This window comes from Bufo bufo, chromosome 9, assembly GCF_905171765.1.
Source record: "Bufo bufo chromosome 9, aBufBuf1.1, whole genome shotgun sequence".
NCBI classification, from domain to species: Eukaryota; Metazoa; Chordata; class Amphibia; order Anura; family Bufonidae; genus Bufo; species Bufo bufo.
This window is the reverse complement of record NC_053397.1, coordinates 72,994,350-73,019,247: the sequence shown is the minus strand read 5'-3', so window position 1 is coordinate 73,019,247 and position 24,898 is coordinate 72,994,350. Positions and strand designations below refer to the sequence as shown.

Sequence of the window (24,898 nt, the reverse complement as noted above, 5' to 3'; positions counted from 1 at the left end):
ATTCCTTCAGTTCTATGAGGCAGTCCTCAAGGCCCTGATCTTTTCTGACCAGGAAAGAGCAGGCCGGAGTACCTTGGGAACTGGAGGCGCCCGGATCGTCCCTGGCCAACACTTTCCAGGTGTGGTCCCCCATACTGGAAAGAAGGGACGGACCCCAAAAAAGTGCAGAGTGTGTCACAGGAGGGGGATACGGAAGGACACCACCACTCAGTGTGACACATGCCCCGATCATCCGGGCCTCTGCATTATTGGTTGGTTTTCATCTCAATTTTCCATTAACTCTTGTGGAACACCTAAACGGTTAACAACGTTTGTAAAATCAGTTTTGAATACCTTGAGGGGTGTCGTTTCTAGAATGGGGTCCTTTTTGGGTGGTTTCTTTTATGTAAGCATCACAAAGTGACTTCAGAACTGAACTGGTCCTTAAAAAGTGGGTTTTTGAACATTTCTGAAAAATTTCAAGATTTGCTTCTAAACTTCTAAGCCTTGTAACGTCCCAGAAAAAAATAAAATGACATTCCCAAAATGTTCCAAACATGAAGTAGACATATGGGGAATGTAAAGTAATAACTATTTTTGGAGGTATTACTATGTATTATAGAAGTAGAGAAATTGAAACTTGTAAATTTGGTATTTTTTTATAAATAAAAAAATATTTTATTTTACTCCATTTTACCACTGGCATGAAGTAAAACATGTGACGAAAAAACAATCTCAGAATGGCCTGGATAAGTAAAAGCGTTTTAAAGTTATTCACACATAAAGTGACACTGGTCAGATTTGCAAAAAATTGCCTGGTCCTTAAGGTGAAATATGGCCGTGTCCTTAAGGGGTTAAAGGGTTTCTGTCAGCAGAAAAATGGGTATTAACCTGGCTGACATTAGTTATGTGCTAGTGTCAGCTGAACATAACTATATTAGTCCCATTTCACTACCATGTTTCCCCGAAAATAATTTTTGCTCCAAAAGATGCGCTAGGTCTTATTTTCAGGGGATGTCTTATTTTTCCATGAAGAAAAATACGGTACACATTTATTGTTGAACAAAAAAAAAGGAAATCAGGGTGGGGAGGGTATCACTTAAAATGGCACAGGGTGATCAGAGAAGGGAATCAAAATGACACAGGGGTATCAGGGTGGGGAGGGGGATCACTTAAAATGACACAGGGGGATCAGAAGGGGGAATCAAAATGGTACAGGAGACTGGGATTACTATAGCATTTTAGTACCCCCTTCTGATCCTCCTGTGTCATTTTGATTCCCCCCTCTGATCCCCCTGTGTCATTTTAAATGATCCCCCTCCCCACCCTGATCACCCTGTGTCATTTTGATTCCCCCCTCTGATCACCGTGTCATTTTAATTACCGTTTTTAGTCTCCCCCCCCACCTTCACCAGACATCCCCCACCTTCCATCAGATATCCCCCCCCCTACCTGTCACCCCGTCCCCTGTGTGTCCGTGCCAGCCAAGTTGTGAGACTCCATCAGGGCAGAGCGAGCAGCGGGCGGAAGAAGGCGGCAGCTTGTCCTGGCGGCGGCTGCGGCCAATCAGTGAGCTCCTTACATTCTGGGGTGGCTTGCTTTATAATCGGGGAGGCATTATGTCCGGCCGATGCTTTATAATCGGGGAGTCATTATGTTCGGCGGACGCTTTATAATCGGAGACGGCATTACGGTATGTTCGGCCGATGCTTTATAATCGGGGAGGCCTTATTTTCCGGGGGATGCCTTATATTACAGCGATAGGCAAAACTAGAGGTAGGTCTTATTTTCGGGGAAACACGGTATGTGCCGCCGTTATTTAGAAAATATAACTTTTATAATATGCAAATGAGCCTCTAGGTTCAGGGGGGGGGGCATTGCACCTGCTCCTAGGGCTCCGTTCTTCCACCTCTGGCCACGCCCTGCTACACTTGATTGACAGGGCCAGGCAGCGTTCACGTCCTCCTGCCTGGCCCCGAGTTCGGATTAAATCTTCAGCCGCATACATCACAGTACACCCTCTCCTTCATTGATGCCAGCATTGCTCTTCTTCCGGGTGTACTATGATGTATGCGGCGCAGGCGCAGTAAGGAAGTCCACAGCCGGCGAGCATCTCTTCTTGATTACGCCTGTACCGCATACTAAATGGCTGAAGATTTCACTCAAACTCAGGGGCAGGCAGGAGGACGTGAACACTGCCTAGCCCTGTCAATCAAGTGTAGCAGGGCGTGGCCAGAGGTGGGAAAACTGAACCTCTAGGAGCAGGAGCAACGCCCCCCCCGCTCCTAGAGGCTCATTTGCATATTATAAAAGTTATTTTTTTCTAAATAACGGCGGCACATAGTGAAATGGGACTAATAGTTAAGTTCAGCTGACACTAGCACATCACTAATGTCAGCCAGGTTAATACCCACTTTTCTGCTGACAGAAACCCTTTAAGAATCACAGCTAGAATCTCATCTATTCAGGTCATGTTACTATTAGGGCTCATGCACACGAACGTATTTTCTTTCCGTGTCCGTTCGGTTTTTTTTGCGGACCGTATACGGAACTATTCATTTCAATGGGTTCGCAAAAAAAATGGAAGTTACTCCGTGTGCATTCTGTTTCCGTATGTCCGTATTTCTGTTCCACACAAAAATAGAACATGTCCTATTATTGTCCGCATTACAGACAAGGATAGTACTGTTCTATTAGGGGCCAGCTGTTCCGTTCCGCAAAATACAGAATGCACACGAACGTCATCCGTATTTTTTGCGGATCGCAAAATACATACGGTCGTGTGCATGAGGCCTTACCGTAGTACAAGAGGCCGAGTACCAAACATCTGTATGAGTAATGAAAAAAGATCCAGACTTGGTGTGTGATTAGTTATTAACTTCTCTAACAGGTTTGTAAACTTCAGGGATAATCCTCTAGAGCTGGAAGTTTCACTACCCCCAAGTGAAGATGAAGACGAGGAGAGAGAGCTCTTTGGATTACAGTTCATGCACGCCTATATCCAAGAGAGTACAAATGTTGGGAACAGGTAAGGTCTCCATAAATGTCATATAGACTTAGTGCAACTGCATTTACACATGACAAACCCAATGGTAACTTTTCTAAGTAGAAATGCAAAAGATGTCAACTGTTGTATGTTAAGGGGGTGGCAAAGATCTGGATATTTTTCTAACTTTGCATAAGTCAATAGAACTGATAAATATAAGAAACTTTGTAAGAAACTTTCTTTCTCTCCCTCCTAAACTCACATCCTCTGCTAAGTCTGTCTTGAGAGATGAGATGGACTGCCAGCTCACTGAAGGACCAGATTATGAGCTGCCCTCAAAAATCTATGGAGAGGAAAGGAGGAGAAGCAGGCATTTACTCTGATAAAATATATTACAAAGTTTCTAATATTCACCTTTACTATTGATTAATGTAAAGTTTGTTGACCATTTAAAGTCGCTTGAATCTCATTTCTTCCCACCGATGCCTCGTGATATGCAGGAGATAACCACTTCAGCCATTTACTGGCTACGGCCTTGACCTGCTTTAGCCAGTAACTGACCAATGTAAATTCCTGGATGTCTAGAAGCATCAACTATAAATGAGCAGGGGACCTGAGAAGTGACTGAACGATATGATGAGTATTGTGTGTTTTCTTTTTTAACCCATTCTACCCCTTTTCTATTAAATTTGTATCTGCCAGACAACCCTGTTTAAACAGTAAAACAATATATTTTATTATGAACACAAATAATGATCCTGGAATAACTGTTTGTGTTTCAGACAAAAGGGTTCGGAAGAGAGCTTCTGTGAAATAACTACAATAGTGGAACAACCCTAGATCATGGAGCCCTTCATTTATTGCATCTGCCTTTATAATCCTGAGAAACACAAGTAGGAATATGCATCACCAACCATGTGCGTCATTCAGTTAGTGGAGCAGAAGAACAGGGTTTCCTGAGCAAGTTGCACACAATCTTTTTACCACAGCCACAATGCTTCAACGTTGCACCACTCTGTTCCTGATGACTTGGTTTCCTGCTGCATAGCATGGTAAAAACCTTGGTAAATAAGATGAAGTCACTTTTGACAATTTAAGAGTTTGCTTTGTGTAACTGAGGTACTGCTGTCAGTATAACATTCTCCAATGATACCTCTGGCTCCGTATAATACTCTAAGCTGGCTTCATATCCCATTCTTTCCAAGTAGTCTACACGTCCACGGTCTATCAGCAGCTTGCAAAGACGTCCTAAATGTTCTCGCTCCTCAACAGAAAGTTGTAACCTAGGGGAACAAAGAACAGAGGCAACATTTATATATGAGAAACAGACAAGAACATGCTTCACGCAGGAGTAAGATATATGAAGACATCAACATTATCATGTCCTCACCCTTGAGCAGATTCTTCATTGCAGTCATTGTTCTTCCGGTCCAGGTCATGCTCTTCTATATCCTCAAAGTTTCCTTTTCCGCTTGAGTTCTCTACCTGAGATGGTCTTCTAGCGCCACATGTAGCCCAGCTGGACATGCGCTGAAAAAGGCCAAATTCCTGCTGCCCCAGCCCTAGCTTTTCAAAAAAGCCTTTGCCCACATAGTGCTGCCAATCACAGCGATGGTGACAGCACAGGGCGATAACTATTCCATCCACACAGTGATTTGTGGGTGCTAGACTGACTGACTGTTCTGCATCTGTCCTGGAGCGCTTCGACTGGGGTTCTCCCTCTGGATTAACGTAATTATGAACAAGACATCGAAGAGCCAAATCTACACAATGAGAGAAGAAAATAGTCGAAATCAAAGATGTTAGAATGGCAAACCTGCAACTATACAAGCCTACCATATTTAGACAGGTTTGGAATTTCGGGTAAATGCTGTATCACCAAGTTTTCCAACTTTATAATATACCTTGTATTTCAATACCTCAATCTTTACTTGATGGCCTCGCTGTCAGCAAATTGAAAAATTCTTGTACAGATCCAGGGGCTGAAGCCATCATAGATCTTACACGTCTCACAACTAAGAGCTTGCTACAACTGCACCCATTTTAGGTAACCCTCAGCCTAGAATCCAGGCCAATACGTCAGTTAGGCTACTTTCACACCTGCGTTAGGTGCGGATCCGTCTGGTATCTGCACAGACGGATCCGCACCTGTAATGCAAATGCTTAGATCCGTTCAGAACGGATCCGTTTGCATTACCATGAACAAAAAAAAAAAAAATATATATATATTTTTTTTGTTCATGATAATCCAAACGGATCCGTTTTGACTTTACATTGAAAGTCAATGGGGGACGGATCCGTTTGAAAATTGAGCCATACTGTGTCAACTTCAAACGGATCCGTCCCCATTGACTTACATTGTAAGTCTGGACGGATCCGTTTGCCTCCGCACGGCCAGGCGGACACCCGAACGCTGCAAGCTGCGTTCAGGTGTCCGCCTGCTGAGCGAAGTGGAGGACAAACGGTGCCAAACTGATACATTCTGAGCGGATCCGCATCCACTCAGAATGCATTAGGGCTGGACGGATCCGTTCGGGGCCGCTTGTGAGAGCCTTCAAACGGAACTCACAAGCGGAACCCCGAACGCTAGTGTGAAAGTAGCCTTATTTGGTTAGCTATTTCCATCAGTTATTGTGAGCCAAAACCATGTGTGAAGCCTACTCAGAGATCAGGTATAATGGAAACATTTCCTCCTGTTCCGTGTTTCTGACCTGCACCTGGTTTTGGCTCACAGTAACTGATGGAATTAACTGATCAAATAACTGAAGTTATTTCAGGAAAAAGGTAAAAATAATGCACAAAATGAAATGATAAATTATTCAAAAGCTGACGTACCGGTGCCTGCTCCACAGAGGTGTTTGCCAATTCCAATGACTGGAAGCTGTTTCTGTACAAGACTGGGGACTCGATCTAAAAATTGTAAGCCGCAATATGTTTTATACCTTCTCATTATTCACCCCTCCACTAATGGTCACCCCACCGACCTAAACACAGGTGCTGAATGTCAATATGGAGTCTCTCAAATGTTGACTTCCTCTGTTTTCCATCCATCTGTTGACAAAAAAACACATCATATGAATTGTGGATCTACAATACTGGATTCTGTGCCAGATAACATTGTAAAATATAATACACAGGGGTGTGATAAGCTCCACACAGAGTCTCTTCACATGGGCTGATAGAATGGGCAATGACTGGGACTGTTCATTCCAGATCACGGCCCGATTGTTAGCTGCATTTACAAAACCGAAGGGCCTATGCACGCGGCGAAGGAGTGTTCATGCTGCCTGTACGGCAGTGTATGGAGCCTGTAGGGATTAGTAGGGATAGGTAAAGCCTCCTCTCACTGCCGTATAGACATATATAGCTCCCTAGACTAAGCACATTTTATATTCTGTCAGATTTGTACGTATTGGGATAGAATGAAATTGGAAGCATATAGGGGTACTGAAAAAGCCTCATGCACCTCTATGAAAGCCCATTACAGCTCTGTACAAAACAGTATTGTAACGTGACCATGTGCATGATTCAGATTCAGCGCAGAAGACCACTCTAAATGCATGACTATGTGGTTTAGAGGAAACTGGTATATTATTTCATCATTTATAATCCCACAGTGTCTACCCTGCAATGCAATATTACATGGAACCTCTCATTTAGACTGTGTTGAGGTTTAGTCCAAATAGTTAGAACATCACATATACAGTAACGTATATGGCGAAAATAATAACATCATGTGTCAGCAAAAATAGTAGTTGACAATGTAATAAAATGGAAGGTTTGCAGATGAAATAAAAACAGGGACCATAAAATGGGATGTGACAATAAACATAGGAATATAAAGCAAAGCCCTTTCATTACTGTTACTATAATTCTATAATCTGCTATACGCCCAATGTCAGGAGGAAAGAACACTACAGATAGTAATTGTGGCTGGGGTTCCCAGCACTGAAGACTAGAGTGGCAGATGAGCATGCCCCCTGCCGCTGTAATCAATGTCTACAGAGTATATCGGCAAAAAAAAAGTGGGTTAGTCAGCACATCCCAATGCGCAGATGCACGCTGCCATGGCTAGAAACATAGAGAAAAAAGACAATGCGACAGGAGAGGTATGAAGTGGGCTCGGCATGCATGTTGCTACTTGCATCCCCTGGAAGTAATGGAGGCCTTTATGGCACCTAAAATGGTAAAAGGCAGAGTGGACCCAGCATGCATGCGGAACCAACACTTCCTGAACTTTATGGCGCATAACAGGTAGTATTTAGTGTTAGGTTCCCGTCTTACAGAAATCGCCTTGACGTTTGGCAGACGGGCTCAAATGGTTTTGTACAAAATGCATTTGCCATTTCTCTACAGAATATATCGGGACAGCATCCCATTAGCTGCATAAACTTGTAAGTCGTTTTGTTGGGTAGGCTGCATACAGACACTCACCTTAAATCTAGTCGTGGCTCTTTCTACCAGCAGGAACTGGACATTTTCTGCATCTTCGGTAGCGATGTTCACCCAGTGTGACAACTTTCCTCGGCCTGCTCCAAATTCTACAAAACAACGAGACTGACCAAGCAAACCCAGCCTTTCCAAATGACCCAAAATAGAGCCCTGTGTAAAGGAAAAGATTCATTTACACCCTGATGACATCCATACAATGCTTACATTCTAGCTCACAGCTGAAAGGGGTTGTACAGGATTTGAAAAACATGTGCTGTATTCCAAAAACAGCCCCACGCCTGTCCATGATCTGTGAGCGGTAATGCAGCTCAGCTGTACTGAAATTAATAGGGCTGGCCTGCAATACCAGACACAAACTGTGGACTGATGTGGCACTGCTTTCTGGAAGAAAGGAGCCATGTCTTTTATAACACTCTACAAAATCTTTAATTCAATATGGGGTTTCATTACACAGACTTCAGAGGTCATAATATCATGTAAGCAAAATACATAGAAGCAAATAAAAGGGTACACGCAAAAAGACTGCATGGTAAACCTATGAGAGTTTTTTATTGATTTGACATAAACAGATATACAATGTCCTGACCTGTTCGCTAGTATATCTTACTGTCTAGGTCCTGCATTCCATAATGTAGTGGTCTTCAAACCTGTGGATCCCCAGAACCACAACAGCTGAGGCTGTCAGAGCATGCTGGGAGCTGCAGTTCAGCAGTAGTTAAAGGGATTATCCAACCCCTATAATGACCCCCCCAATGCCTGGGCCCCTTGTATACATTATACACCTGCTCCCCGGCACCCGTGTTGCTTCAGATCCCTACATGGCCGCGGGATGTTTTGATCCACGTGATGGGGCGAGCAGCCAATAGCAGGCTGCGACGAGGACAAGCCTCCCTAGCATTGCGGGAAACGCTAGGAAGGATCATCCCCGTTGCAGCCTGCTATTGGCTGCTCCCCCCGTCGCTCGGATCAAAACATCGGAGATGCAGCGGCGGCCGTGCATGGATCTGGAGCAACGCGGGTGCTGGGGAGCAGGTAAGTATAATGTATACGAATGGGCCAGGCATTGGGGGTGTCATTATAGGGGTTGGATAACCCCTTTAAGGAGCCCCTTGTTATAATGCCTAGTGCCTCACTGGACTGTAGGGACGTAGGGGTGAATTTATTAACCCATGTAAGCAAGAAGTAATTTGAAAGCCACAAAGGTTTGCACAAGTGAAAATATACACTTACAATAGGGATGAGCAAAGTAAGTGTAGTTGATGGGGTGTGGCTCCTGTAGCCCACCACATTTACCATTATTAGCCTCAAAATTGAGGCACATTGTGACGTAAATCTGCGCGTTCATAGCTTGTACACTAGCTTTCCATGGTACAAAAAGATGCACCAGATTTATTAAGATGTGTGCACCCCTTAATAATTTAGGCTTATCTTACTCTAGATTAAAGAGGTTTTGGCAAAATTTTCAAAGTTATCCTCTATCCACAGGATATGGTGAACTAACTGATCAGTGGGCATCTAACTGCTGGGACCTTTACCGATCCCAAAAAAGGGAGTCGCGTTCCACTGTCCTAATGGAGCGGCAGAGAGCATGCTCAACCAGCCGCTCTATTAGGACAGGGCAACAGGACCCCAGTTCTTGGGAACGGTGGGTGTCTAAGCGGTCGGACCACCACTGATCATTTAGTCACCTTCAATCCCGTGAATAGGGGGATAACTTGAAAACTTGGCACAACTTCTTTAAAACCAGTGTATGAACTGCCGGTAAATCTCGCCCATAGTTATGCATAGCAACATAACATTATAAATACAGAGATCTAATGCACAAGGCATTAAAGATCGGCTCACCCTGACACATTCGATTTTGAATGATTTCTTCCAGCGCAGACAACGTGAATAAAGCATTAAAGGCCATGGACACTTTTGGGGGCAATTATTATTATATTTTTTTAAGATTGCATTTTACTCATTTTGAGCTAAAAATATTTTTTTCAATTGGTCTTTATTAAAAATATTGAGCCGTTCTGTCACAAAGGGTTAATTGTTTATCTAGCTGTGTGAATGGTACTTTCATTTTGTGCCTGTAATCTAATAACCCTTATCTCTAAATTACTAACAGGTCCTAAAACACTTTTTAAGCCACATTCTTATCAGTAAGATAAGAATTTAGCTTTAATGAGTGTTTAGAGATCAGACATAAGGAGCCGTCAGCTGAGCTGCCTGACAGAACAGAGTGAAAATCCAGATCCTACTACTAGATAAACTCAAAGCTGTGCAGGGAAAAGGGCTCAAACAACTGAAAAATATATATTTTAAGCTCAAAATTAGTACAATGCAGTGATAAAAAAAATTGCCCCAAAAAAAGAGTACATAGCCTTTAATTTCTATCTACAGCTACATTGGTCTTCATGCATAAAGCCCATAATAAAGAAATCTAGTGAAAATGACAAGAAGTCGTTCTGCAAAACAATTCCAATAGCAAAGGTTGTACCTGCTGTTTGAGATGTTTGGAGGCAGAATCTCCATTTGCTGGATCGTTCAGAGCTTCGTGTAATGCTGGATGACAAAGTTTCTTGTCTGGCCGAGGGGGGTCTAAGCCTGTATGTACAAGAGAGTATACAATAGTGTTAGAGACACAAACACACTTGTCCAAGGAGCTAAATATATATATATATATATATATACACTGCTCAAAAAAATAAAGGGAACACAAAAATAACACATCCTAGATCTGAATTAATTTTATATTCTTCTGAAATACTTTGTTCTTTACATAGTTGAATGTGCTGACAACAAAATCACACAAAAAAAAAATGGATAATCAAATTTTTTAACCCATGGAGGTCTGGATTTGGAGTCCCACTCAAAATTAAAGTGGAAAAACAAACTACAGGCTGATCCAACTTTGATGTAATGTCCTTAAAACAAGTCAAAATGAGGCTCAGTAGTGTGTGTGGCCTCTACGTGCCTGTATGACCTCCCTACAATGCCTGTGCATGCTCCTGATGAGGTGGCGGACGGTCTCCTGAGGGATCTCCTCCCAGACCTGGACTAAAGCATCTGCCAACTCCTGGACAGTCTGTGGTGTAACGTGACGTTGGTGGATAGAGCGAGACATGATGTCCCAGATGTGCTCAATTGGATTCAGGTCTGGGGAACGGGCGGGCCAGTCCATAGCATCAATGCCTTCGTCTTGCAGGAACTGCTGACACACTCCAGCCACATGAGGTCTAGCATTGTCTTGCATTAGGAGGAACCCAGGGCCAACCGCACCAGCATATGGTCTCACAAGGGGTCTGAGGATCTCATCTCGGTACCTAATGGCAGTCAGGCTACCTCTGGCGAGCACATGGAGGGCTGTGCGGCCCTCCAAAGAAATGCCACCCCACACCATTACTGACCCAATGCCAAACCGGTCATGCTGGAGGATGTTGCAGGCAGCAAACGTTCTCCACGGCGTCTCAAGACTCCGTCACGTCTGTCACATGTGCTCAGTGTGAACCTGCTTTCATCTGTGAAGAGCACAGGGCGCTAGTGGCGAATTTGCCAATCTTGGTGTTCTCTGGCAAATGCCAAACGTCCTGCACGGTGTTGGGCTGTAAGCACAACCCCCACCTGTGGACGTCGGGCCCTCATATCACCCTCATGGAGTCTGTTTCTGACCGTTTGAGCAGACACATGCACATTTGTGGCCTGCTGGAGGTCATTTTGCAGGGCTCTGGCAGTGCTCCTCCTGTTCCTCCTTGCACAAAGGCGGAGGTAGCGGTCCTGCTGCTGGGTTGTTGCCCTCCTATGGCCTCCTCCACGTCTCCTGATGTACTGGCCTGTCTCCTGGTAGCGCCTCCATGCTCTGGACACTACGCTGACAGACACAGCAAACCTTCTTGCCACAGCTCGCATTGATGTGCCATCCTGGATAAGCTGCACTACCTGAGCCACTTGTGTGGGTTGTAGACTCCGTCTCATGCTACCACTAGAGTGAAAGCACCGCCAGCATTCAAAAGTGACCAAAACATCAGCCAGGAAGCATAGGAACTGAGAAGGGATCTGTGGTCACCACCTGCAGAACCACTCCTTTATTGGGGGTGTCTTGCTAATTGCCTATAATTTCCACCTGTTGTCTATCCCATTTGCACAACAGCATGTGAAATTGATTGTCACTCAGTGTTGCTTCCTAAGTGGACAGTTTGATTTCACAGAAGTGTGATTGACTTGGAGTTACATTGTGTTGTTTAAGTGTTCCCTTTATTTTTTTGAGCAGTGTATATATATATATATATATATATACAGTCCTAATCAAAAGTTTAAGACCACCTGAAAAATGGCAAAAAATCATATTTTACATTGTTGGATCTTAACAAGGTTCCAAGTAAAGCTTCAACATGCCACAAGAAGAAATGAGAGTAAGACAAAACATTTTTTGAGCATTCAATTAATTGAAAATAACGATTAAACTGAAACAGGCTGTTTTTCAGCTGATCCAAATTTTAGGACCACATGCCTTTTAAAAGGCCAAAGTCAAGTGGAAGACCCAAACACATTTAATCAGCACTGAGCTGGAGGATCCAATTGGCTGTCCGTCAAGACACTGGACGATCCTCGACCCAAATTAAGGCCCTTACTGGTGCTGACTGCAGCCCCATAACCATCAGACGGCATCTGAGACTGAAGGGCTTCAAAAACAAAAAACGTCTTCAAAGACCTCGTCTCCGTGAACGCCACAGAACTGCTCGTTTGGACTTTGCAAGAGAGCACCAAACATGGGACATTCAAAGGTTGAAGAAAGTTTTATTCTCTGATGAGAAAAAATGTAACCTTGATGGTCCTGATGGTATCCAACGTTACTGGCATGACAAGCAGATCCCACCTAAGATGTTTTCTATGCGCCACAGTGGAGGGGGCGCCATAATGGTCTGGGGTGCCTTTTCCTTCAGTGGAACAATGGAGCTTCAGGAAGTGCAGGGGCGTCAAACGGCCGCTGGCTATGTCCAGATGTTGCAGAGAGCATTCCTCATGACTGAGGGCCATCGTCTGTGTGGTAACAACTGGGTTTTTCAACAGGACAACGCTACAGTACACAATGCCCGCAGGACAAGGGACTTCTTCCAGGAGAATAACATCACTCTTTTGGCCCATCCTGCGTGTTCCCCTGATCTAAATCCAATTGAGAACCTTTGGGGATGGATGGCAAGGGAAGTTTACAAAAATGGACAACAGTTCCAGACAGTAGATGGCCTTTGTGCGGCCGTCTTCACCACTTGGAGAAATGTTCCCACTCACCTCATGGAAACGCTTGCATCAAGCATGCCGAAACGAATTTTGGAAGTGATAAACAATAACGGCGGAGCCACTCATTACTGAGTTCATGTTTGGAAGTTGGATTTCTGTTTTGGGAGGGGGGGTTAGTATTTTTTTGGAGGTGTGGTCCTAAACTTTTGATCAGCTGAAAAACAGCCTGTTTCAGTTTATTCGTTGTTTTCATTAAATTGAATGCTCAAAAAATGTTTTGTCTCACTCCCATTTCTTCTTGTTGCATGTTGAAGGTCTACTTGGAACCTTGTTAAGATCCAGCCATGCTAAATATGATTTTTTTGCCATTTTTCAAGTGGTCTTAAACTTTTGATCAGGACTGTACTAGCTGAAGGACCCGGCTTCGCACGGGTATATTTCATCTATTTAATTTAATGTTTGTGTGTTTTGTTAAAAGATATTGACAGTATCCACTATAACAGTGATCTCCACAGCCACCCCCCCCTAAACACTGACCCCCCACAGTGCTCAGTCTCCTTAAAATGGGACCTCCACAGCAGCCCACCCCCTTAACTTTGACCTTCACAGCAACCTGCCCCTTTAACAGTGAGTTCCACAGGGGCCCAGCCCCTTAACAGTGACCTCTACAGCACCTGCCCCTTAACACTGACCACAGATTACAGTCCCCGACCTTCACCATTCCCAGCCCTCTTAACAGAGACCTCCACAGCGACTGCCCCTTTAACAGTGACTGCCACAGTACCCCGCTCCCTTAACAGTGACCTCACAGTACCCCACTGCCCCTTTAATAGTGGCCTCCACAGTCACCTCCTCCCTTAACAGTGACCTCCACAGTGCCCGCCCCTTTAACACTGACCTCCACAGAGGCCTGCCCCTTAACAGTAACATCCACAGCGCCCTCTCCTTTAACAGTTATTTAACCTTTATTAGTGACCTCCACAGTACCCCGTCTCCTTAACAGTGATTTACACAATAACCTGCCCCCTTAACAGTGACCACCACAGAGCTCCGTTCCCTTAAAATTTGACCGTCACAACACCCCTTAACAGTGATCTCTACAGCACTCCGCCCCTTAACACTGACCTCCATAGCGGACCGTCCCTTTAACTGTGACCGCCACCGTTCCCTGCCCCCTCAACAGAGACCTCCACAGCGCCCGCCCCTTTAACAGTGACCTTCACAGCATCCTGTCCCCATAACAGTGACCTCCACAGCGACCCGATCCTTTATTAGTGACCTCCACAGTACCCAGCCCCCTTAACAGTGGCCTCTACAGCAATCTGCCCCTTAACACTGACCTCCATAGCGGACCATCCCCTTAATTTGGACCTCCACAGCAGCCTGCCCCTAGGGTAGCCAGAGGTCCGGTTTTAGGCAGGACAGTCCGACTTTCAAACTCCCTATCCTCCGTCCAGCGCGGAGCCTGGACGGACACAGGGATGTCCTTTTGAACAGCTCACTCTCAGACAGCAGCACTGCGCTGTCTGAGCGTGAGCTGCAGGGAGAAAGTCACCATCCCTCCCACCCCTGCAGCTGACAGAAGTAGATTTTTACCTTGATTTTTTCAATCCCCGTCGGCTGCAGTGTGGGCATGGCCTAGCCGAGTTGGGGGCGGGGTTTTTAAGTCTGTCTTTTGAGGGTGGCCTGAATGGCCACCCTGCCTGCCCCCTGAACTGTGACCTCCACAGCACTCCGCTTCCTTAACAGTGTCATCCACAGCACCCTGCCCCTTTAAAGGAAATCTGTCATCAGGATAATCGCTATTGAAGTAAAGCCATAGCCTAATAGCACTTAGTACCTTATTTACAGATGTGCCTTTGTTCCAGCAATAGATATTTTCTATCTTCTGAAAATCCTGTTTATTTGGTATGCAAATGAGCCAGTAAGGTGCCCAGAGGGGCGTCACTCTTGCAGGAAGGAGCCCAGAAAGCCTCCTGCTAGTGCCCAAGCCCACCCTCATACTGGGAGCAGGGAAAGAGGGGGCAGAGTTATGGCTTGAATATGATGTAAGAGGGGTGGGTGGACAAATTGTGGCAGGAGGCGTGCCTGGGCTCCTTCCTGCAACAGTGACGCCCCTCTGGGCACCTTACTGGCTCATTTGCATACCAAATAAACTGGATTTTCAGAGGATAAAAAACATCTATTGCTGGAACAAAGGCACATCTGGAAATAAGGTACTAAGTGCTATTAGGCTATGGCTTTACTTCAATAGAAATTATCCTGGTGACAGATTTCCTTTAACCCCTTAACGCCCAGCACATGTACGGCGCAACCGGACGTGACTTAACACCCAGCACTGTACATGTACGGCACGCTGATCGGGCGGGTGCAGGAGCTGCGCCCGCCAGATCCGCGGCAGGAGTCCGGCAGTCACAGATAGCCGGACCCCTGCTGTATGCGCCGACATCAGTGAAAACACAGATGCCGACGCATTAATCCTTGATGTGCCGCGGTCAGCGCCGACAGCGGCATGTGCGATGTCTGTGCAGGGAGGGAGAAGCCATCGGTCCCCGCGCTGCTGTGGCGGGGAACCGATGGCAGGAAAGGCAGCCCGATGCCTTCCTTAGGCATCGTAACTGCCTTCTGTGACAGCCTGTGAGATCCAGCCCCCTGGATCTCACTGGCAAGCAGGCTGAAGTGTATTACATTCAGTAATACACTTACAGCCAATGCTTTACAATACAGAAGTATATATAACTGGGGATGTAGCTGTGTTAAGAACTAAGCAATCAAATTCAAAATCCTGTTAAATAGGAGTCAGCATACACCTGCCATCATTTAAAGTGCCTCTGATTAACCCCAAATAAAGTTCAGCTGCTCTAGTTGGTCTTTCCTGAAATTTTCTTACTCGCATCCCACAGCAAAAGCCATGGTCCACAGAGAGCGGCAAGACAAAAGCCTTTTCTTACAAAGAAAAACATCCGAGCCAGGCTACAGGGGTGTGTAGACTTTTTATATTCACTGTACATACACTCAGCTTTATATATTAGATAAAGTAACAATATATGGAAATAAATAAATCTGATGTTCATGATTAACACTTCAGGGTCTGGTGTAAAAAAACGAGGGGTGTATTCACACAAAGGTTGAAACGCAGTTAAAACTGCTACTGAAAAAAAAAAAAGTGCACATGGATTTAAAATGTGGTAACTGGCTGCGTGTTCTTTACAGGTGAACCTGAATTACAAAACCATAGCATATCACAGTAAAGGTGCACGTGGTTTTTCAGATGTGATTATGATCTGGTTTTACTGCACCTCAACCTCTATGTATGAATACACCCTGCATCAGGGATCAGCAACCTTTGGCACTCCAGCTGTTGGGAAACTACAATTCCCAGCATGCTCCATTCGTTTCTGTGAGAGTTCTGAGAAAAGCAGAGCAAGTATTCATGCTGGGAGTTGTAGTTCCACAACAGCTGGAGTGCCGGAGGTTGCCTATCCCTGCCCCACATCAACAATGCAACCAGAATCTGCTCTGTACAGCCAGGGAATATACAGGGAGAAGCGCCCTCAATGTTAGGGCTCATTCAGACAGCCGTCTGAATGAGTTTGCATCCTTTCCGCAATTTTGTGTAACGGGTACGGATCCATTCATTTCACTGAGACCGCAAAATATGTGTGAATAGGCATTTTCTATTATAGTTGCGGCAAATTGCCGAACGCATAGGGACCGGTATCCATGTTTTGTGGATCATGTGAATGCGCCCTTGAAGCTTGTTCACACGACCGTATGTATTTTGCTATCTGCAAAAAATACGAATGACGTCCGTGTGCGTTCCATATTTTGTGGAACGGAACAGCTGGCCCCTAATAGAACAGTCCTATCCTTGTCCGTAATGCGGACAATAATAGGACATGTTCTATTTTTTTACAGAACGGAAATACGGATATACGGAAACGGAATGCACATGGAGTACCTTCAGTTTTTTTTGCGGACCCATTGAAATGAACGGACACGGAAAGAAAATACGTTTGTGCGTATGAGCCCTTAAAGTGGGTTGTCCTTAGGACAGGTCATCAATAGTGACGTCACGTTAATTGGTCAAATGGCCTATTTGCAGCTTAGCCCCATTTAAGTGAATGAGCCCGAGCTGCAATACCAAACACAGCCACTATTCATGTACGGCGCTGCGTCTGGTAAGTTGTGAAGACGGAGCAGCGGAGCATCACAGCCTCTATGAAGAGCTGATCAGTGGAAGTGCCAGGAGTCGGATCCCCCCCCCCCCCTTTCACAATCAGATATTGATGGCCTCAGAATTAAACTCCCAGAAAACCCCTTTAAAGGGAACCTAACCTGTCACCATGAAAATGCTGTGCAATCTGCTGGCAGAATGTTATAGAGCAGGAGGAGCTGAGCAGATTGATATATAGTTTTGTGGGAATAATAATCAGTATAACTTGTCATTTACTTTGTTAATTCCATGCTCTATGCCTAGCAGTCATGTAGGTGCACACAGAGACAGCTGTCAATCAGTGAGTAGGACCGCCCACATGACTCCTAAGCATAGAAAGCAGGTAATTAAATGAATAAGTGACTTTTCCACTGAAAATACTGAATATTTTCCCATAAAACTATATATGAATCTGCTCAGCTCCTCCTGCTCTATAACATACTGCCTGCAGATTGCATTTAATTTTCATGGTGACAATAGGTAACCTATTGAGGAGTTGTCTCACCCTTTTGTAAATCCAAACCAGCTTCACTAATACCCAGTGATCACCTGCTATGATGGGGAAGCCATGTCTGGGCACTCATTTCCTCTGCAGCGGCTGAAAATGTAGTATCACATGGCCCCCATCCAAATCAATGGCCGTCACTGTAACAGAAGTACAGGCCAGGTCCACTACAGTGGGATCTGGTCTCCTCTGCTCATAGAGAGGAATACCAAGCGGGAGTGGCGTCCATATGTCATAACAGGGTGCATAGATACGGGGTGTCTTAATGAGACAAACTGCATAAGAAAACACCATTGATACTATGAATTCAGCTCTGAAGGAAAACAAGCTATAATACAGCTTTACAATTATATCAACATCAGGCCTTGGGATGGAGACTACTTCTACAATACAAACTGAATGACTCTCACAGGTAGGTTCCAAAAGAACCCAATGAGATGTGTCATGTTGGCACTACACTGAACGTATGCCATCTTTCATGCCACCAGTTGTCAGATCCTGAACCTGACTCACTTACCAGCAGTGACCTGTACCAGCGTGTCTGTAAGCCTCCTCAGATCTTCTTTGGACAAGGAACCAAGGCTCACCTAAAAGTATAAACTTATCAATACAGGCGATGTAGTCAGATGAAATCTGCAGCAGCTTCTGTGGTCCGCAAAACACAGATCCCGGCCGTGTGTGCGTTCCACATTTTGTTTGAAAAAGGCAGTTTAGCTGAAACGCGTCACATCTGCCTGTATCCTGTCTATGGCAATGACGTGAAGATTTATTAGCATCAAAAAGTGAGTGCTGATCCACTTCTTCTACTTGCATTTTGGGGGAAGGAACGTCCTGCCCTCTTTAGAACAGTCCTATCCTTGTACGTAAAACGGACATGAATAGGACATGTTCTATTTTTTTTTTTTTTTGTGGGTGCCACAGAACAGACGTACAGCTGCGGACAGCACGTGGTGTACATTGTAGTGAATGGGTCCACATCTGACCCGCACAAAATACGGATCAGATGTGGACCCAAAATACCTTAGTGTGAATGGGGCCTTAGCCTAGGGACTCCGTTTTGGCACTTTCCTGACACCCCACCCAGATGTGGCTGCAAAGTGTTGAGGGTACTACCTCAGTTTTACCTGGAAAACTATGCAGCCATTGGCAAAGGCATGTGTAGTAACCACCACTGCGCGTGTCCCAACCCTTGGTTAAAAAGGTTGTCTCACTTCAATAAATGATATTTATCATGTAGAGAAAGTTAATACAAGGCACTTACTAATGTATTGTGAATGTCCATATTGCTTCCTTTGCTGTCTGGATTCATTTTTCCATCACGTTATACACTGCTTTTTTCCATGGTTACGACCACCCTGCAATCCATCAGTGGTGGTCGTGCTTGCACACTATAGAAAAAAAGCACCGGCCTCTTTGGTGGCCGGGACCACAGGAGCGCAAATAGGCTGGTGCTTTTTCCTATAGTGTGCAAGAACGGCCACCACTGCTGGATTACAGAGTGGTCGTAACCATGGAAACGAAAAGTGTATAATGTGATGGGAAAAATTCGTCTAACCAGCAAAGGAAGCAATATGGACAATCATAATACATTAGTAAGTGCCTTCTATTAATTTTCTCTACATGATAAATGTCATTTGCTTAAGTGAGACGACCCCTTTAAACTTCAATGTAAAGAGGGCCTGTCACCTCTTCAGACATGTCTGTTTTAGTAATTACTTCCATAACTCTTGGCATAACCATTCTGGAGCATCCTTTCTTATAACTCTGCATTGTGCTATTCTTTTACTATTCCTCCTAGAAATTAATGAATAAAATTGTCAGCTAGGTGTTACCAGTTGAGGGTGTGTCACGTCATAGTTTAACACAGCCCAGTCACTGCGCACTCTGTCAGAATGTGTAGGGACACACCCCTTTGACAAGGGGAATGGTAGCACCCAGTTGTCAATTATTCATACCTTTCTGGGAGGAATAACTGAGGAATGGCACAATGTAGATTTATAAGACAAAAATGCACAAGAATAGTTATAGAATGGGGAATAAAAGAATGTATTAAAGCAGACGTCAGGAGTGGTGACATAGGTTCTTAAAAAAAGAAAGAAAAAAAATGGAAATTCTGTGGAAAATTCCGGTCAGGTCTTCTGTCTCTACAGGTCGCACATACCTGAAGGGAGCGAGCTTTCCACAAGCACAGTCACCTCTCTGTGACTGTATCTAAAGTCTCGCCAAATGTCTACAACCTCTTACTAAGGGCTCATGCACACGACCGTATTTTGCGGTATAAAAACGGATGACATCTGTGTGACATCCATATTTTTTGCCGATCCACTGTAACAACGCCTGTCCTTGTCCGCAAAACGGACAAAAATAGGACATGTTCTTTTTTTTTTTTGCAAACAAACTTGCGGACATGCGGATACAAAATGCACACAGAGTCGTTTCCGTTTTTTTTAAGCGGCCCCATTGAAATGAATGGTTCCGCCAAAAATAAGTTTGTGTGCATGAGCCCTAATTCAGTGATTTCCTTCCTTTTGCTGCCTGGACTGTCTGAGACTCGTTCATTCAAATGAGTCAAGAAGAAAAATGAAGAACCTGGCGTCATACGGATGTCAAGACACCCTGTGCTTTGTGGATGGAAATCAGAATGGCCTCCTGATTTAGTCGTAACTGGTAGTAATGGAACTGCAGGACATGACACACCTTACCTGTTCCTGACTTTTATCTGCCGCCGCGGCTCCAGAATTCACATCACGCACATAAAAAACCTGTAAAAATTTAAAAAAATCGACGTGGGAACAATTTTGGAAAAAGTCTTGCTCTCAAGATGGCTCCCACATCCTGAACAGCTTATATAACTGTGCCATGAACTCTTCAGCACTGCTCATAAATAAAGCTGCTTTGTGTAATCTCCCCGCACTATGAAACACGCTCCGTGTATTTCCTGGAGAGAACACTGCTCCTTTCAAAGATTTATGGTGCTGTGAGTTCCTACCTGACCACAGATCTATTGTGCAGTACTCATATAATGCCGTGAGTATCGTACAGTAGACCCGCGGTCTGTATTTTCTGGACCAAGCACGGCTCCTCTGACATGAACTCACAACATCATAAAGATTTATGGTGCTGTGTGTTCCTGACTGACCACGGGTCTGTTGTACTGCACTCATGTTCAGGCCCCCCACAGCGTTTCGCTTGGGGGAAATGACACCATTAATATGTGTATATTAGTATGGTTTTGCTCTCCTTTCTCTCTCCACCCCCCCCCACCCTTTTTCTTACTTTCCCGCTCTTTTATTTCAGGTTTACATCAAGAGGTTAAGTTCTGTCAGAATCAGCTGGTTTTATCCGGTCTCACCTGAGCCTTGGATGACAAGCAGGGATCTTCTCTGATTGGTGCAGCCGGTTGCTGAGGGAGATTTCCGGACAGCTGATTGGTGTGGATGCCAGCGGCGGGAAAGTATGGTCCTTTAAAAAGAGGGTTTCGGCGGCGCTTCTGGGCCAGTTTTATCAAAACCGGATCGCCGCCCCGCCCTCCCTATTCTTATGCTTTATGTCGCTTTGCTTTATTAGAGGGGCTGTATCACTCGGCTATTGCTGAGTGGATTTCGGTTATTATTGGAGTTTTTAATGGTTATTTATTTAATGAATTTGAAGTTTTAATTATTTATTAATTTAATTTACCCTTAATAAAGCATTGCGGCCATTTTTATTCCAACACAAGGTGTCATGTCATTACTTTATTAATTACTATGGTTCAGTTATTAAGTCTGAACGGGGTCATTTGCCTCCATGGCATTATGTCAGTACAGTACAACAGATCTGAGGTCAGGAAGGAACACACAGCGCCATAAATCTTTATGATGTTGTGAGTTCATGTCAGAGGAGCCGTGCTTGGTCCAGAAAATACAGACCGCGGGTCTACTGTACGGTACTCACGGCATTATACGAGTACTGTACAATAGATCTGGGGTCAGGAAGGAACTCACAGCACCATAAATTATTACAATGCCGTGAGTTCATGTTAGAGAAACAGTGTTCAGTCTGGAGAATACAGGCGACACATGGAGTACGTTTCCTGGACTGAACATGGGCCTATTAGTGGTGTCTAAACATTACACAACCTGTGTCAAGAAAATGTGGAGGTACTGTGGTACTTCCAGGTACTAGCTTTTAGTGCCCACAATATAAACGGGCAGTGTTCAAGCCGTTAGGATGTGAGCAGTGATGGAGATGGTGATATGAATTGCCTCATGGAGGGTGACATTTTCATGAAGACACAGGAGTACAGCTCTGCAGGCTCCAAGCTGTTAATACAAGCACTGACACCCGGACCATTTTTATATTCCAGTTATATGCCCGAAAATACATATTGACACTTATATCTTTGGCCCCATCAGGGGGAATATAGAGAAGAAATTTTGGTTATTTATTATCCTCGTCCAACCACAACTCAACCCCTTCTGTACATCGTGGATGACGGACATGAGTGAATAGCCTATTGTATACATACTGGTGGAGGCTTCTCCCTGGAGTTGCACTTCTTTAGATGTTTTTGGAGCTGATCTTCATAAACTGTGCTACAAGAGAAATAAAGGGAATACTGTATAAAATAAAGCAATGAGATGCCCTCCTGCGCTGCTGTAATCATGTCATGATACTCACTGCTTGGGGTCCAGAGGACAAGGCATCCGGATTCTGCTGCTCTGCTCCTGGAATAAAAGCCCAGACAATAAATCAGGCTCAGGTGACAGCGTTTTAAAGGGGTCTTCCGGGACTGCTACACAGACTCTCCTACTACTCTGTTTGGACTCTCCTGACTGTTTTTCACCAGGTAACCCAATCCCCCTGGTTTGTTTTCATCCTGTATGTAGCACTTTATGCTGCTGTATCCAACCAAACCCATGATGCACTTCTCCACCACGCAGAATGGGAGATAGGAGCAATACATTTAAAAGAAATACATCACAAAACTTCATAAATGTTTATTTTAAAGGATGTTGATGCAAAAAGGAAAACCCTTACGTGTCAAGAAATGTTGTGTGATCATACTGCCATCTACCACCAGACTAGCTGCAGTCCAGTCAGTGACCATGTTGCCACCTAACACAAGACTGGCTGCAGTCCAGTCAGTGACCATGTTGCCACCTAACACAAGACTGGCTGCAGTCCAGCCGGTGCCCAGGTTGCCATCCACTACAAGACTGGCTGCAGTCCAGCCGGTGCCCATGTTGCCACCTAACACAAGACTGGCTGCAGTCCAGCTGGTGCCCATGTTGCCATCCACTACAAGACTGGCTGCAGTCCAGCCGGTGCCCATGTTGCCATCCACTACAAGACTGGCTGCAGTCCAGCTGGTGACCATGTTACCATCTACCACCAGACTAGCTGCAGTCCAGCCTGTGCCCATGTTGCCATCTACCACCAGACTAGCTGCAGTCCAGTCAGTGACCATGTTGCCACCTAACAAGACTGGCTGCAGTCCAGTCGGTGACCATGTTGCCACCTAACACAAGACTGGCTGCAGTCCAGTCAGTGACCATGTTGCCACCTAACACAAGACTGGCTGCAGTCCAGCTGGTGCCCATGTTGCCACCTAACACAAGACTGGCTGCAGTCCAGCCGGTGACCATGTTACCATCTACCACAAGACTGGCTGCAGTCCAGTCAGTGACCATGTTGCCACCTAACACAAGACTGGCTGCAGTCCAGCCGGTGACCATGTTACCATCTACCACAAGACTGGTTGAAGTCCAGCCGGTGCCCATGTTGCCATCCACTACAAGACTGGCTGCAGTCCAGCCGGTGACCATGTTACCATCTACCACAAGACTGGCTGCAGTCCAGCCGGTGACCATGTTACAATCTACCACAAGACTGGCTGCAGTCCAGTCAGTGACCATGTTGCCACCTAACACAAGACTGGCTGCAGTCCAGCTGGTGCCCATGTTGCCATCCACTACAAGACTGGCTGCAGTCCAGCCGGTGACCATGTTGCCCTCTACCACAAGACTGGCTGCAGTCCAGCCGGTGACCATGTTGCCCTCTACCACAAGACTGGCTGCAGTCCAGCCGGTGACCATGTTGCCACCTAATTCAAGACTGGCTGCAGTCCAGCCGGGGACTATGTTGCCACTTACCACAAGACTGGCAGCCGTCCAGCCAGTGCCCATGTTGCCACCTAACACAAGACTGGCTGCAGTCCAGCCGGTGCCCAGGTTGCCATCCACTACAAGACTGGCTGCAGTCCAGCCGGTGCCCATGTTGCCATCCACTACAAGACTGGCTGCAGTCCAGCCGGTGCCCATGTTGCCATCCACTACAAGACTGGCTGCAGTCCAGCCAGTGCCCATGTTGCCACCTAACACAAGACTGGCTGCAGTCCAGCCAGTGCCCATGTTGCCACCTAACACAAGACTGGCTGCAGTCCAGCCGGTGACCATGTTGCCACCTAACACAAGACTGGCTGCAGTCCAGTCAGTGACCATGTTGCCACCTAACACAAGACTGGCTGCAGTCCAGCTGGTGCCCATGATGCCACCTAACACAAGACTGGCTGCAGTCCAGCCGGTGACCATGTTACCATCTACCACAAGACTGGCTGCAGTCCAGCCGGTGCCCATGTTGCCCTCTACCACAAGACTGGCTGCAGTCCAGCTGGTGCCCATGTTGCCATCCACTACAAGAATGGCTGCAGTCCAGCCGGTGACCATGTTGCCCTCTACCACAAGACTGGCTGCAGTCCAGCCGGTGACCATGTTGCCCTCTACCACAAGGCTGGCTGCAGTCCAGCCGGTGCCCATGTTGCCACCTAACACAAGACTGGCTGCAGTCCAGCCGGTACCCATGTTGCCACCTAACACAAGACTGGCTGCAGTCCAGCCAGTGACCATGTTGCTTTGCCGCCAATTAGTCACTGGTTTGTCACAGTGCTTCCCAGCATGGGTTCTACAGTGGGATTTTCGGGGACCTCCACTGACTGGTTTTCAGTAACACACCCATGGGTATACGGAACACGTAGCTCAGACATATTCTTACATTTACTGGCAGGTCCATCCTTCGTGAAGGCTACGTCCAGGTTAGTCGCAGTGTCCACCATGGTGCAGCTCAGGACGTGCGCCTTCCACAGTGGTGACTACTTACCTGGGTCTCTAACTGTACTGACATAAAGAAGGAGACCCTGGGGGCTACAGGGGGCAATGACACTCTATGTCAAAATGACTACCCACCGCCCCCATCTGAAAGCATACCATATCATACACTACCTGCCCATTTTCGGCATGCTCCCCGCAAAACTTCTTCCCCTCTCCTACGATCATCTTACAATATCGTTTCTTCCTCTGAACGAAATGGCTGCACCTTCCCAGCACGGGACCTGCGCACGGTTCCCTCTGCTCCATGCTGTCCTATGTGAGATGTATTCACCGCTCCTCTACAACCTTTTCCACGTCCCCTTTGCTTTACTATTAAGTTTCTGCTTTGACCTTAACAAACATGGCCGATGAGGAGGCAACACGTCACGTTCCCACAAGTGACAGAC

The 24,898-nt window shown here is 45.7% G+C and overlaps 2 protein-coding genes across 2 annotated transcripts in view; one reads left to right on the top strand and one right to left on the bottom strand.

The window, feature by feature from the left end:
- LRRC39 (leucine rich repeat containing 39) overlaps window positions 1–3,880 on the top strand; it is a 37,136-nt gene extending 33,256 nt beyond the window's left edge. Inside the window, exons 8-9 of the mRNA XM_040408248.1 lie at window positions 2,870–3,007; window positions 3,748–3,880. Coding sequence (XP_040264182.1) covers window positions 2,870–3,007; window positions 3,748–3,805 — 196 coding nt within the window. The 3' untranslated portion in view covers window positions 3,806–3,880. The remainder of the gene's footprint in view (window positions 1–2,869; window positions 3,008–3,747) is intronic.
- Window positions 3,805–24,871, bottom strand: TRMT13 (tRNA methyltransferase 13 homolog). Its single transcript, XM_040408246.1, has 11 exons — window positions 24,624–24,871; window positions 22,024–22,070; window positions 21,872–21,938; window positions 20,067–20,126; window positions 17,882–17,951; window positions 9,906–10,012; window positions 7,400–7,567; window positions 5,950–6,016; window positions 5,801–5,875; window positions 4,356–4,728; window positions 3,805–4,248 (listed from the first exon to the last, which is right to left on the bottom strand). Exons 1-11 carry the CDS (start codon window positions 24,756–24,758, stop codon window positions 4,059–4,061), a joined length of 1,359 nt encoding a protein of 452 aa, XP_040264180.1. The 5' UTR covers window positions 24,759–24,871; the 3' UTR covers window positions 3,805–4,058.
- Between the last annotated feature and the right edge of the window lie 27 nt (window positions 24,872–24,898).

Coding starts and splice junctions, on each gene's coding strand:
- TRMT13 (XM_040408246.1), bottom strand. CDS start 24,758: ATGGAGCAGAGGGAACCGTGCGCAGGTCCCGTGCTGGGAAGGTGCAGC. Junction 7,568..9,905: donor CCAAACATCTCAAACAGCAG/GTACAACCTTTG, acceptor TCCTTTACACAG/GGCTCTATTTTGGGTCATTT. Junction 4,249..4,355: donor AATGAAGAATCTGCTCAAGG/GTGAGGACATGA, acceptor TTGTTCCCCTAG/GTTACAACTTTCTGTTGAGG.